This window comes from Rhineura floridana, chromosome 19, assembly GCF_030035675.1.
Source record: "Rhineura floridana isolate rRhiFlo1 chromosome 19, rRhiFlo1.hap2, whole genome shotgun sequence".
Classification (NCBI taxonomy): Eukaryota; Metazoa; Chordata; class Lepidosauria; order Squamata; family Rhineuridae; genus Rhineura; species Rhineura floridana.
Genome location: NC_084498.1, coordinates 21,774,452 through 21,787,958, shown reverse-complemented (window position 1 = coordinate 21,787,958; position 13,507 = coordinate 21,774,452). Strand labels below are relative to the sequence as shown.

The following is a 13,507-nucleotide window of genomic DNA, read 5'->3' as shown; positions in this document are numbered from 1 at the left end:
TCATTAAACCCCCCCCCCACAAAACTCTGATGGTCTCGGTGGACCACGTAATGGTTTTTCTGCCTGTTGCAGCGGTCTTAATGTGCTGTGCTAGATGCTGTATGCTTTTTAAATGTATTTTTGTTGCATCTTTTCTTTTGTACATTGCATGTTATTGTATGTATTACCACTGGCCTTCCCATTTGCACAGTCAAGCCATTTTGGACAAGCCACAGCCACCTGCCTGCGCTTGATGTCATATATTATTTATTTATTTATTTATTTATTTTATTCAGCTTATATCCCGCCCGACTAGCAAACAGCTCTCTGGGCGGCAAACATAGAAACATATACAATAATAAAATTACAAGATCAATACAACAAATATAACAACATAACAAATAGCGGAGCTTTCTACGAGGGCTCCTACATTCTGGCTCTCATGATACTAAGGAAACATTGGAAGCCCGCTGCAATGAATTTGCGGAGCACTTCCAGGACAAGATTGCATGCATCCGTCGGGACTTAGACTCTGATGTTATGACAGATGAATCCATTGAAGTGTCCAGAGCGCGGCCTTGTCCTTTATTATTGGATGAATTTCAGTTGGTGCAGCTCGAGGAAGTGGACAAGGTGCTTGGAATGGTGCGGGCGACCACGTCTGCTCTGGACCCCTGCCCATCTTGGCTGGTGAAGACTAGCAGGGCTGTAACCGCCGGCTGGGCCAGGGAGGTAATAAATGCCTCCTTGGGAGAGGGAGTAGTCCCTGGTAGTCTCAAGGAGGCAATAATAAGACCTCTTTTAAAGAAACCTTCTTTGGACCCAGATGTTTTGAACAACTACAGACCGGTGGCGAATGTCCCTTTTTTGGGCAAGGTTCTGGAGCGGGTGGTTGCCGGCCAGCTCCAGGCGCTCTTGGATGAAACCGATTATCTGGATCCGTTTCAATCCGGTTTTAGGTCCGGTTTTGGCACTGAAACAGCCTTGGTCACCCTGTATGATGACCTTTGTCGGGAGAGGGACAGGGGGAGTGTGACTCTGTTGATTCTCCTTGATCTCTCAGCGGCGTTTGATACCATCGACCATGGTATCCTTCTGGGGAGGCTCGCGGAGTTGGGAGTTGGGGGCACTGCTTGGCAATTTCTCTGCTCCTACTTAGCAGATCGTCGCCAGAAGGTAGTGCTTGGGGAACATTGCTCGACACCCTGGACTCTCCATTGTGGAGTCCCTCAGGGGTCGGTTTTGTCCCCCATGCTTTTTAACATCTACATGCAGCCTCTGGGTGCGGTCATCAGGAGTTTTGGAGTGTGTTGCCATCAGTACGCTGATGACACGCAGCTCTACTTCTCCTTTTCACCTTCTTCAGGTGAGACTGTTGATGTGCTGAACCGTTGCCTGACCGTGATAATGGACTGGATGAGAGCTAATAAACTGAAACTCAATCCAGACAAGACTGAGACACTGTTGGTGAGCTCTTTCCCTGCTCAGATGGTGGATGCTTATCCTGTTCTAGATGGGGTTACACTCCCCTTGAAGGAACAGGTTCGTAGTTTGGGGGTCCTTTTTGACCCTTCCTTGTCGCTCGAGGCTCAAGTGGCCTCGGTGGCACGGAATGCGTTTTACCACCTTCGCTTAGTAGCCCAACTACGCCCCTATCTGGACAGTGATGATCTCACCTCGGTTGTTCACGCTCTGGTAACTTCTAGACTGGATTACTGTAATGCGCTCTACGTAGGGCTGCCCTTGAAGACTGTTCGGAAACTTCAGCTAGTGCAAAATGCGGCTGCCAGGCTGTTGACAAGGACCAATCGGTCTGCGCATATAACACCTGTCCTGGCTCGCTTGCATTGGCTACCTATTTGTTTCCAAGCTAGATTCAAGGTGCTGGTGTTGACCTATAAAGCCTTACATGGTGTGGGACCGCAATACCTTGTGGAACGCCTCTCCCGCTATGAACCTACCCGTTCACTTCGTTCTGTATCTAAGGCCCTCCTCCGGGTACCAACTCACCACGATGCCCGGAGGACTGTTACTAGATCTAGGGCCTTTTCTGTGGTGGCCCCCGAATTGTGGAACAGCTTACCGGAGGAAATATGCCTGGCACCTACGGTTCTTTCTTTTAGGCGCCAGGTTAAGACCTGGCTGTACTCCCAGGCATTTTAATGTTTAATGCTTTATGTTTAATGTTTTTAGTTTAATGTGTTTCTCTGTTACTGATTTTATTCTATATTGTATTTTAATCCTGTTTGTACACCGCCCAGAGAGCTATTAGCTATGGGCGGTCTAGAAATGAAAATAAATAAAATAAATAAAATAAAATAAAAGTACACCATCTAAAATAAAAATTACAACATTTACATAAATAACTTAGATTAAAATGCCTCAGAGAAGAGAAAGGTTTTAACCTGGTGCCGAAAAGATAATAGTGTCGGTGCCAGGCGTACCTCCTCGGGGAGACTATTCCACAATTCGGGGGCCACCACTGAGAAGGCCCTAGATCTTGTTACTACCCTCCGGGCCTCCCTATGGGTCGGGACCCGGAGGAGGGCCTTTGTAGTAGACCGTAGTGTACGAGCCGGTTCGTAACGGGAGAGGCGTTCCTGCAGGTATTGTGGTCCCGCGCTGTATAAGGCTTTATAGGTTAGTACCAACACTTTGAATCTGGCCCGGTAGCATATTGGAAGCCAGTGCAAGCGAGCCAGAACAGGTGTTATATGCTCAGACCGCTTAGTTCTTGTTAGCAGTCTGGCCGCCATATTTTGCACTAGCTGTAGCTTCCGAACCGTCTTCAGAGGTAGCCCTACGTAGAGTGCGTTGCAGTAGTCCAAACGTGAGGTTACCAGAGCATGAACCACTGATGTAAGGTCCTCCTTACTCAGATAGGGACGTAGCTGGGCTACCAACCGAAGTTGGTAGAACGCATTCCGTGCCACCGAGGCTACATGGGCCTCAAATGATAGGGAAGAGTCTAAAACGACTCCCAAACTACGAACCTGATCCTTTAGGGGGAGTGTAACCCCGTCCAGGACAGGGTATGTATCCACTATCTGACCAGAGAAACCATCCACCAGCAGCATCTCAGTCTTATCAGGATTGAGTCTCAGTTTGTTAGTTCTCATCCAGTCCATTGTCGCGTCCAGACAACGGTTCAGCACATCGACCGCCTCACCTGAAGAAGATGAAAAGGAGAAGTAGAGCTGCGTGTCATCAGCGTACTGATGACAACGCACTCCAAAACTCCGGATGACCGCACCCAACGGCTTCATATAGATGTTAAAAAGCATGGGAGACAACACCGAACCCTGCGGGACCCCATATTGGAGAACCCACGGGGTCGAGCAATGTTCCCCAAGTATTATCTTCTGGAGACGGCCCGCCAAGTAGGAGCGGAACCACTGCCAAGCAGTGCCTCCAACACCCAACTCCGCAAGCCTCTCCAGAAGGATACCATGGTCGATGGTATCAAAAGCCGCTGAGAGGTCAAGGAGAATCAACAGAGTTACACTCCCACTGTGTCTCTCCCGACAGAGGTCATCATACAGGGCGACCAAGGCTGTCTCAGTGCCAAAACCGGGTCTGAAACCCGACTGAAATGGATCTAGATAATCGGTTTCATCCAATAGCGCCTGGAGCTGGCCGGCAACCACTCGTTCCAAGACCTTGCCCAGGAATGGAACGTTTGCCACTGGTCTATAGTTGTTAAAGTCCTCTGGGTCCAAGGAAGGTTTTTTCAGGAGTGGTCTCACCGCCGCTTCTTTCAGGCAGCCCGGGACCACTCCCTCTCGTAAAGAGGCATTTATCACTTCCTTGGCCCAGCCAGCTGTTCCATCCTTGCTAGTTTTTATAAGCCAAGAGGGGCAAGGATCCAGTACCGAAGTGGTCGCACGCACCTGTCCAAGCACCTTGTCCACGTCCTCGAACTGAACCGACTGAAACTCATGACATATGATGTCAGGTCGGCAGCAGGTAATGTCACGGTTGGGCCAAAAAGGAGTTTGCAGGCCTCCACCAATCAGCTTTGAAGCCCTGACTGTCGGCCAATGGTCAGGGCTTGAAGACAGCCCTGCACAACTGAAGCTGCAGTGATCACTTGGGATCAGCTGCACTGGTTAGATCCCCTTGGGAACTCCCTCCTGCAGCTGAGAGGAGTTGGAGAAGGTGCCTTGCCTCCAGTGCATTAAATCCATGCTGTTTTCTGTAGGAAAAGAATTCACAAATATTGCTATAGGATTAGGATTGGGGGGTTGGTCTGGATGATGTTTTTGGGTCTCCTTCTGGCCTGTGATTTTGACTGTGTACAGATAGAGTTGCAGCAGAGAAACCTGCTGTACTGGTGAAGCCAGTTTCTTTGTTGAGTTAATGAATCGGTTAAGTACCTGATCTACATGTCTAAAGACTTGGCCAAGAGAAGATGCTTTGCCATAGGAACAAGGGTAGCCCTCTCCCTTCACCTGGTTGAGGCAGGTGGTAGATCTGGGTTTGTGTCTGATGTGGAGTGGAGAGCTGGAAAGACACAGAGAGGCTTGCCTCACTCTCTGGGCCGAATCCCAAGCTGTGGCTTTAGAAAGCCTCCCCTACAGGCCTATTGGGGAAGAAGGATCTGTTGGAGCATTAATGCTGGGAGCCCCTTCCAGCTTGTGCCCAGGTGGTATATATGTGTAAATAAAACCGTATGTCCTGAAGACACCAGTCTCCGCTGACCTTCATTCCAAGGAAACCAAACCCTGGGTAAGCCCTGGGACCCCTGGAAGTCTCGCACTGGTAGGAGATTGGAATGTGCTCAGCAATATAAATAAAATCAGTATATATGTATAATATAAAATAAAATTACACAGTAAAATACAGGCTTACTAAACACAAATATTTTTAACAGGGACCAAAAACAATACAGCAAAGGTGCCTGGCTAACATCAATGGGCAAGGAGTTCCAAAGGGTAGCTGCTTATTTAGGTAACAAAGAAACACTACTGGATAGTGAACGTGGGATTTGGCAAAGCACATCCTGGAAAATTTCGTCTCACTTACCATGGTACTCTTCAGATGCAGAGTGTCATTGAGCACGGATCCGGTCTCCCAGTTCCGCACTTTGGCAAAGCGTGGGCACTTGGAAGGGCTTCCATTCACCAAATTCTTGGTTGGTGACTGCCGGCCGGAGGGTGGGACCTGTGTGGGTAACAAGGCGGACAATGGATGAATGAGAACACAGTCCTAGACTGTATGAACCTTTCCGCTCATTTGAAAGAAGCTCACATGCAGGATTATGTCTGTTCTCTGACTCTGTTGCTCAAGCTTGGAACCCAAAGCACAAGCGTCCACCTTTCTGAGGATATTGCTTTCATGTTTTCAAGTTTCTAGTCCTTCAGATTGCACAGAGAAGCTTGAAGGTGAGGGTGCAAATGCCTGATGAAAGAGAGGGAACGCTTGCCAAGAGGCAGGAGCATAGCTCAGTGGTAGAGCACACATTTTGCATGGAGAAGGTCCCATGACTGATCCCTAGTGACTTCATTAGGAAAAAATCTGGTAGTAGGAAGGTTGCTGCCAGTCAGAGAAGACAACATTGGGCTAGACAGACGAAACACCCTGACCGGCTGTAAGGCAGCTTCCTATGACATGCAAATCCTGGAAAGAAGGTTCAGTGTAGACGAATCTGCTACCATTTCATGGGGGGAGGGGAGGGGAGGACCATAGTCAATTTGAGCTCCAAGATGGTACCTCCCCCCTCCCCCGCAGTCTTCTGCCCTGGCTGGTATGAGCAGCAGGGCTGCAGATGTGGCCGTGAACCTGCAACCTGCTGGGGGAGGGAAGGTTTCAACCTGTCATCTCCCTGCGGCTTGCCCACTGCACCCGTGCTGCTCAGCTGACTGGGGAACTGCTGAGAGTGGGGAAAAGGCGCCTGGACTGTAGAAAAAGTTAATCTTTATCTGGAGCATCACCTCTTCTTCCAGCTGCTAAGCTGATCACTGGGAGGGTATGCTATGGGCCACGTAAGATTAGGCAGTGGGCCAGAAACAGCCTGGGGGGCTCCAACAGCATATTTCTGAACTGGCATGTTTCTTGGAGACTATATATAGTGACTGGATAACATGCATATTGCCCAGAGAATGTACAAAATGCCATCAAGATATGCACGTTCTCCATGGCCCATTGGAGATTATGTACATTGACCAGGAAATGTGGACAATTCCCTCTTTATGGACAGCTTGTGTGCACATTCTCCATGAGGCCTAGTGAATGTGCACAATGGTCAGTTGTTATGTATACTAAGTGCTCAATTTGCATTACCCGTAACACAAATGTGCATATGCACACACACACACACGGACGGGAATTCCGCTGAATTTGGATTTAGCGCCAGATTTTTCAATGGTCTGCATATTCCACATCATTGCAAACTGATCCCGTTTTCTCCAAACATCAGTGGCTTTCCTTTAATATAATTTTTCCCTTGAAGATTCCCTCACATATATTGTTCTTTTATTGATTATACTCACAGCATGGCACAGCAGTACTAGTTTCTCTCTCCCCCCCCCCACACACACTTGAAAAATTCAAGCTCTAAGCAGGAGGAAGCAAGCCAAGCCTATAATAGAGATTAAAAGGCAAGTCTAGCCCTAGAGAGTCTCTCCCACATTAAGGACTCTATGGTTGCTGAGGAGGAGATGGGGGAGCATTGAAAGCTGCTTTCCTCCTTTCCTTTCCAAACGGACAACAGCCGGTCTCTGCTTGCTAACATGAAAACTGACCAGCTTCAGTCACAGCAGAAGAGGAGGAAGTGGCAAAGCAGCTTTCTTTTCCATTCAAAATATAGGTATTTCCTTTCACAATATCAGTTTTTGGGAAGAAAAAAACCCAGATAGGTAAAAGCAGTGGATAGCAGAAAACAAACGAGCTCGAATTGATACCGCCAGTTGGGTCACTGGAATTCTTTTGTAGTGGCACCAGCCAACAGGTCGCATCCTTACACACACCCCTATTTTTAATTGATTTAGCTATTTTACAAGCATATAATAGACATATATGCGCAATAAACATCCCAAGCATTTTGCGAGCTTATTTAATGTTAGGTGCAATGTTTCCAGCAGTGTGCATCATTCAGCACTGTCTATGCTTCAATACATAATAAAAAGACTCCACTTTTCAACAGACCGATTGACAATTTGCCTCCTTTGCACTTGCTCTGACTGGATTGGTCGGCTTTATCATTGGAGCTACTTCCCATGTCCTGGTTGCCCAATCCTCCAGCGTTGGAGGATCTATTTTTGCTCCAGTTACAGTGAAGAGCTGTATGGACGGCGGTTAATAATTGAAATACTATTTCTCTGCCTTCTAAGAAAATGAAGTCTTGTACACAGCCCAGTAGCACAATTAATGGGTTCATTGCTGGTAAGTTGTACCCTAATATATTGTCAGTTTATCCTAATACACCAGTCCTAAAAAGCAAAACAACAACACCCCAAAAAACCTTATCTTGGGAGAGAACCAAAATATATGTAACATATCACCATTTATGGCTTTGCACCTCCATTATATTTGATCCCTGACAAATATGGTTACGTTTTGACACAGTTAAATACTATCCAGAAATGTGGGAGTCAGCAACTGTTTCCAGCATGCAGGTTGGCGAAACTGTTGCAATTATTATATGTTCTACATGACGTCCATGTACGTTGTCTCCACTGATTTGATCACCAAAGCATAGCAGGAAACACAATCAGGCCCAGAGGTAGAAGAGGAGAGAAACCTGAGGACTTGGGGGCACCAAATGTGGCCCTCCAGGCTGCTCTACTTGGCCCTCAGCAGAGGTGCAGTCATCTGGGGTCGTGGGGGGTCGTAGACCTGTTACTTTTTTGGGAGCAGAGTCCCAGCCAGGTCCCTGTGTATGAGCCAATCAGCATGAAAAGGCAGCCTATTGGGCATTGAGAAGAGTCTTTGTCCTTTCATGCCGATTGGAGCCAATCAGAGTGAAAGGAGGTGAGTCAGCCACTGAGCAGACTCCTTGCAGTAGCTAACACAGTCTCCCCTTTCTTATTTGTTGCATTTCTTAGTCACCCATCTGGCCGGCTATCCAGCCACTCTTTCATGCTGATTGTTTCCTAGGGACGTCTGTTGTAGTGGAGTGTGGACTCGTGAGATGACAGGGAGATCACTGGAGAGGAAGGAAAGTGAAAAAGGAGCATGGCTATTATGAAGGGACCCTGCACTTCTAAATTTGCCACTACTGGTGCTTGGGTCTCTCTCCAGGCCACACACCCTCTCCCAGGCCACTCCTCTCACTGGCTCTGCTTCATACCCTCCTTGAGTTTTTTGCCCCAGCTGAAATGCATCCTTCAACTCTGAACTGCAGGAAAATGTTCAAATGGTAAAATTGATAAATGCCATAAGATTGCAGGAGGCTAGGCAGGTGGATAGCTCAGTTGTTGAGAGATGGAGTCCTTTTATGATGTATTGAAATGCAGTACAATAGAGGATAATGCTGAACCACAGATACTGCTGAGATCTTGTATGCAATACCACATTTCCCCCCTCTTTCCCTTATCAGAGTTTTTTAAACATGTCTTTTCCCCTCCTCGCTTAGTCAAATAAGTTTGCGTTTTGTACTCCTTTTCAAACATGCATTTGCATTCATATTTGTAGCTTTTGTAAACGTACAAAATTACTTTTCTTACATAAAAAATACCAAAATGTGTGCATAGGAATGCATACATTAGTGAAAATAACATACAAAAATGCTTTCTATTGGGGGCGGGGAAAACACTTTGCAAAATTGTGTCTATGAAGCCAAACTTCATAGAAAAATGCGTCTAAGAGAAATTGGCGCAAAAAAGGCTGATGAAATTAATGACGGCATTTAAAAAAAATCACAGCTGATGTGAAACTGTAGAGAACAGTGGAAAAAATGAAAAAGTGAGAAGAACCTAATTAGATAGATCTGCCCAGACTTAGTTCAAACCAGTTCATCTTAGTTCATCTAAGTTCATCTCCAGGTATGGCTGGGAGAGACTACTGCCTGAAATCCAGGACAGCTGCTGCCTGTCAGTGTCGACAATAGGTGGACCATTGGTCTGACTCAGTATGTAGCAGCTTCCTATATTCTTTTTGCAAAAGCAGCTTCCCAATTCAAACTCCAGGCTGGCTGGCATTTCCTCCTCCCTGAGAGCTGTGTGTTGTGCCAACAGCGTGTGATGGATTATACGGAAAAGCTCTGTGTGGTTTCCCCCCTCCCCCCCAAAAAACCCTCTGCCCTTGTTTCCTTTTGCGGAACATTTTTTGGCTTTCCCTGCCAAGGTTCTTAGTTGTATGCATGATCATGATAGATTAGTGTCTATTGTAGCTACATGAGCACAAAGTACAGCAGCACCCCCTGTGGTCAGAGCTGGAACAGCCGTTTGGCAGCATAACTCTTTTCAAGTCAAGTTGAGCTTTCAGACTTAAAATCCTCACAATGGGATCTTTCTTCCTGGATCTAACAGCGCTTGGGGCAGATTTTCCTAGTTACCATATTATAGTTGCCTGGGAGGGGGGTAGACTTGTACTATGGTGCAACAAATGCGACACAACACACACACCCCAACTTCCAACTCCCCCACTGCCAGAACATTTGTGGTGTGAAAAGTTGCAGGACTTTGGCAGGACATGACAGATATGCACTGACTGGAAATGAAGCAGTATATCCACCCCGAAACTTTTGCAGGCACAAATGGTAATGAAAATAGGAATTGGATATAACTGCCCTGATACCATCATAAGCACAAATCATCATGAAAATTCAATAAAAAGCATGTATGGAGGGAGGGGGGGGGAGAGAGAGAGAGATCATGCTTTATGGGACACTTTGGGACTTTACAGAAGGCCCTTGTCAATCGGATCAATTTCATCCGAGTGAGTACTGATTCACTCCTGCCTCATCTTTCCCTGGTCAGGATTTTTCGCTGTTAAGCTTGCAACTCTGTAAGAACTTTATAAAATTCTCGATTGCACGCTTAATTTCCCTCTCTGCATTAGGGCTGCTAAACTCATTCCCACCTCTTAAACTGCTATTAAGCTGCATCTCTCCCTGAATAGGCAGGCTCTCTTTAATCCCCCTTAGCTGTGTTGTTCTACAGAACACCTCCAGCTCCCAAATCCGGGGACTCCAACCTTCACTCCTGGGGTTTGCCAGCCCCAAATATTCACATCCGTTGCATGAAGAATGAATCTCCCATAAAAGCTTTTAAAATACCAATAACTAATTTTTTAAAAAATAAAATAAAAATGAAGCAAAGATGATAAATACTCTTGATTTCTTTACCCTGAGGGTATTTCCTCTAAGGTTGTCCAAGTGACCTTAAGGACTAGAAGCGTTGCTGTTGCAACAGAACAAAGAACCTTCATGGTTTCTAATACCAAGTTTTAGGATCGGAGTGCTGCTCTAAACATGCACTTATTAAAGACCAGGGATGTGGCCCTCTAGATTTCTCTGTTGGGCCATTGGGATTCTCCTCAGGTGACACCTCTTGCCGTCCTTGGAATTTCAAAAGAGGAATTAAAACAGAAGATGGGCAAGAAGACAGAACTAAAAATGTACAGAGTCAAAAGGGGTGACCATGCAGGTCTGGTGCAGCAATGACTCTTGTGACACTCAAAGACTTAGCAAATTTATTATGGCATAACAATCAACAGTCTCTTCAACGACCTAAACAAAATGAAGCAGAAGAGCCACAATTGTATCTCCCATCTTTTCTAAACACACACACACACACACACACACACACACACACACACACACACACACACACACACACACACACACACACGAGTTATGGGGTACCCTATAATATTTGGGGTGGGATGGGGAAGCAAGATCAGGAATGTGGCATGTAGCTTTTGAACCTTCCCTCCTTCCACTGTCCTGGGGAAATCTGCCGCAAGCCCTATTAGCCACAGGCAGGAAGGTCCCATTGTAAAGATTTTGAAGTCAGGAAGCTCAACTTGACTTAAAAAGAGTTATGCTGCCAAACGGCTGTTCCAGCTCTGACCACAGGGGGTGCTGCTGTACTTTGTGCTCATGTAGCTACAATAGACACTAATCCATCATGATCATGCATACAATTAAGAATTAAACCTTGGCAGGGAAAACGTTCCGCAAAAGGAAACAAGGGCAGAGGGGTTTTTTTTGGGGGGGAGGGGGGAACCACACAGAGCTTTTCCATATAATTCATCACACACTGTTTGCACAACACACAGTTCTCAGGGAGGAGGAACCAGGACAGGTAGCACTGAGCTAGATGGAGCAACAGTCTGACTCGCCATACGGCAGCTTCCTATGTATTCTCCTTCACCTACCTGGTCCTTGTCTGAAGAGGGGTTGCTCACAATGAAGGCTGAGTCGGTTTTCTCCCACAAGTCGCTGAAGACTCGGTCATTCTCCATCCCTGCTGGCAACGCCTTCGGCGACTTCTGGTCTGCTTCCCGGAAACTGGAAAATAGACACCCATCAAATCAGCCTAGGATGGAACAAATTCTTGGCCTCTATGCAGACTTAAGAGCTCCTCCATTCGGGGGGGGGGGCTTCTTTGCAGGTGCATTCTGCAACGTGCCTTTGACACAACCATCGCGCATTGGTAGTGGATTTATACTGGTCCGTCCACACACCATTCCACTTTATTAGTAGTTTTGCGATGCTTCCCTACTGTTATGACATTATTGCTGTCCAGAGGGGCACTCTTACACAACCTTCTGGGGTAGAAATTTAATAAATAAAATAACAATAATAAAATACACAAAAGCAGGACTAAATCCAGAACATTTGGGATATAAAAAACATGCACTGTTTGGAAATGAAGCATTATGTCTGGCCCAAAACCTTAGCAGGTGCAAACAATATTGAAAGCGGTTGTATATAACCATCCCCCGACACCATCATGAGCATAAATAATCATGAATTCGCAATAAAATGAACATTGGGAGAGGCCCCAAGATCACCAACAGATTCCTACGTTTTGGAAGAGAGAGAGAAATATGCTTTTATTTATGTCCCCCTTTTGGAAGGCAACCTCTCTGCTGGGGGGGGGGCAGGCGGACACTGACATACTTGCCCTCTTGGATCTAATTACAGCCACATTCATCTTCCCACAGCTTCCCACATTTGCACAAGCAAGAGAACTGTCTTTGCAAGCTCACACACTCACACCGCGATAGGCGCTGCTTTTCCCATGTTCCCTGGAGACACCAGGTTTTGTTAAGCCTTCCCAAGAGGGAGGTCTGCCCTGGGTTGCAGCTCTCTACATGCTCTGCTCCAGGTAGGGATGGAAAGACCTGTCCATTTCGGTCCTCTCAGCTTCTCATTTTTCCAATCTTAAATTCAGTTCTCCACATTTCTGCAGCAATTTGCATTTTTTTAAAAAAAAAAATCCTCATGAAAATTCTCCAACATTTTAGTGTGAATTTCTCCTACTAAGCACATTTTTGGAAGCAGTTTTAACAAAGGTACACGTTGCTTGCAAGCCATTCCTCATTATCTAATGCATTTTTGCATGTTATCTTCACTCGTATATTCATTTTTACACACACTTTCCCCTCATGTATGTATTTTTGCAAATATTGTTTAGTTGGCAAACTGCACCACAAAATTCTAATAAATGCGAGCATCTAAGGATGGCTGTGTCTCGCTTCTCATACTGATTCGGAAAGTGCAAATTTGATAAATTCTGCTTAAAATGCGAACCGTATCAAAATTCTCAGCCATCCCTAGCTCCAGGTACATCCGTTCTTCACTGCGCCACCCATTCAGGGGCAGGCAGATGTACGACACAGTGGGACACAGGCCAGAGAGAGCACACACGCAGCAGTTTTTACCATCCTGTCGGCTTGTGACTCCCCAAGCTCTTTCAACTCTCAGCCTTTTCCCAGTCAAGACTGGAGGCTGGTCCATAATGGTGAATGTGGAATTGCCCCATCCACCTCATCCTGTCCCTGCAGCCAGCCCCTACCTGCCTGAATTCATACTCACGTGCACTCCAGGGGGTGGCGGCGGCTGTCTGCTTCCTCCTAGTCAGGGCTGCCCCTTGTAGAACTTAGCAGGGATGAGACAAAGGGGCCCCAGCTAGAATTAGCTGGCTCCGCCTATCCTTGGCTCTTGCTCCGCCTACTGTTGGGCTCTCTGCCTTCCGCCCCACCAGTCCCGATGGGCGCCAGCCACCCCTGGCAAATCTGCATTGGATGCTGGAGCAAAGCTAACCTGGTTTCGATGTGTGGAAACTTGAACTGTGCAGGTGCGCTGCAGAAGACTTCACTTGCTGGGACATCCAGCCAACCATACGAACACCCAGTTTCCTACCAGAGTCCAAAATGGTATTTTCTTTTAAAGATGAAACACAAGAAGGTTTTGCGTGTATGTGTGGGGGAGGGCATCAGGAAAAGCACTCGCAACCTTAATGAATCACTCACTGCTTGCAGGCTGGAGTAAAAACAATGGGAATTCCAAAACATAAACAAGCACCCTTTCTAAAAATACCAGGAAATGAAAGTTCTTAAAATAATAATTATGCGG

The 13,507-nt window shown here is 46.5% G+C and overlaps 1 protein-coding gene across 4 annotated transcripts in view; it reads right to left on the bottom strand.

The window, feature by feature from the left end:
• Positions 1–13,507, bottom strand: part of NOS1 (nitric oxide synthase 1) — a 139,389-nt gene that overhangs the window by 50,371 nt on the left and 75,511 nt on the right. For all 4 annotated transcript variants that reach the window (XM_061603482.1, XM_061603480.1, XM_061603481.1 and 1 more), the window contains 2 exons: positions 11,302–11,434; positions 5,005–5,142 (listed from right to left, as the gene is read on the bottom strand). In XM_061603482.1, coding sequence (XP_061459466.1) covers positions 5,005–5,142; positions 11,302–11,434 — 271 coding nt within the window. The remainder of the gene's footprint in view (positions 1–5,004; positions 5,143–11,301; positions 11,435–13,507) is intronic.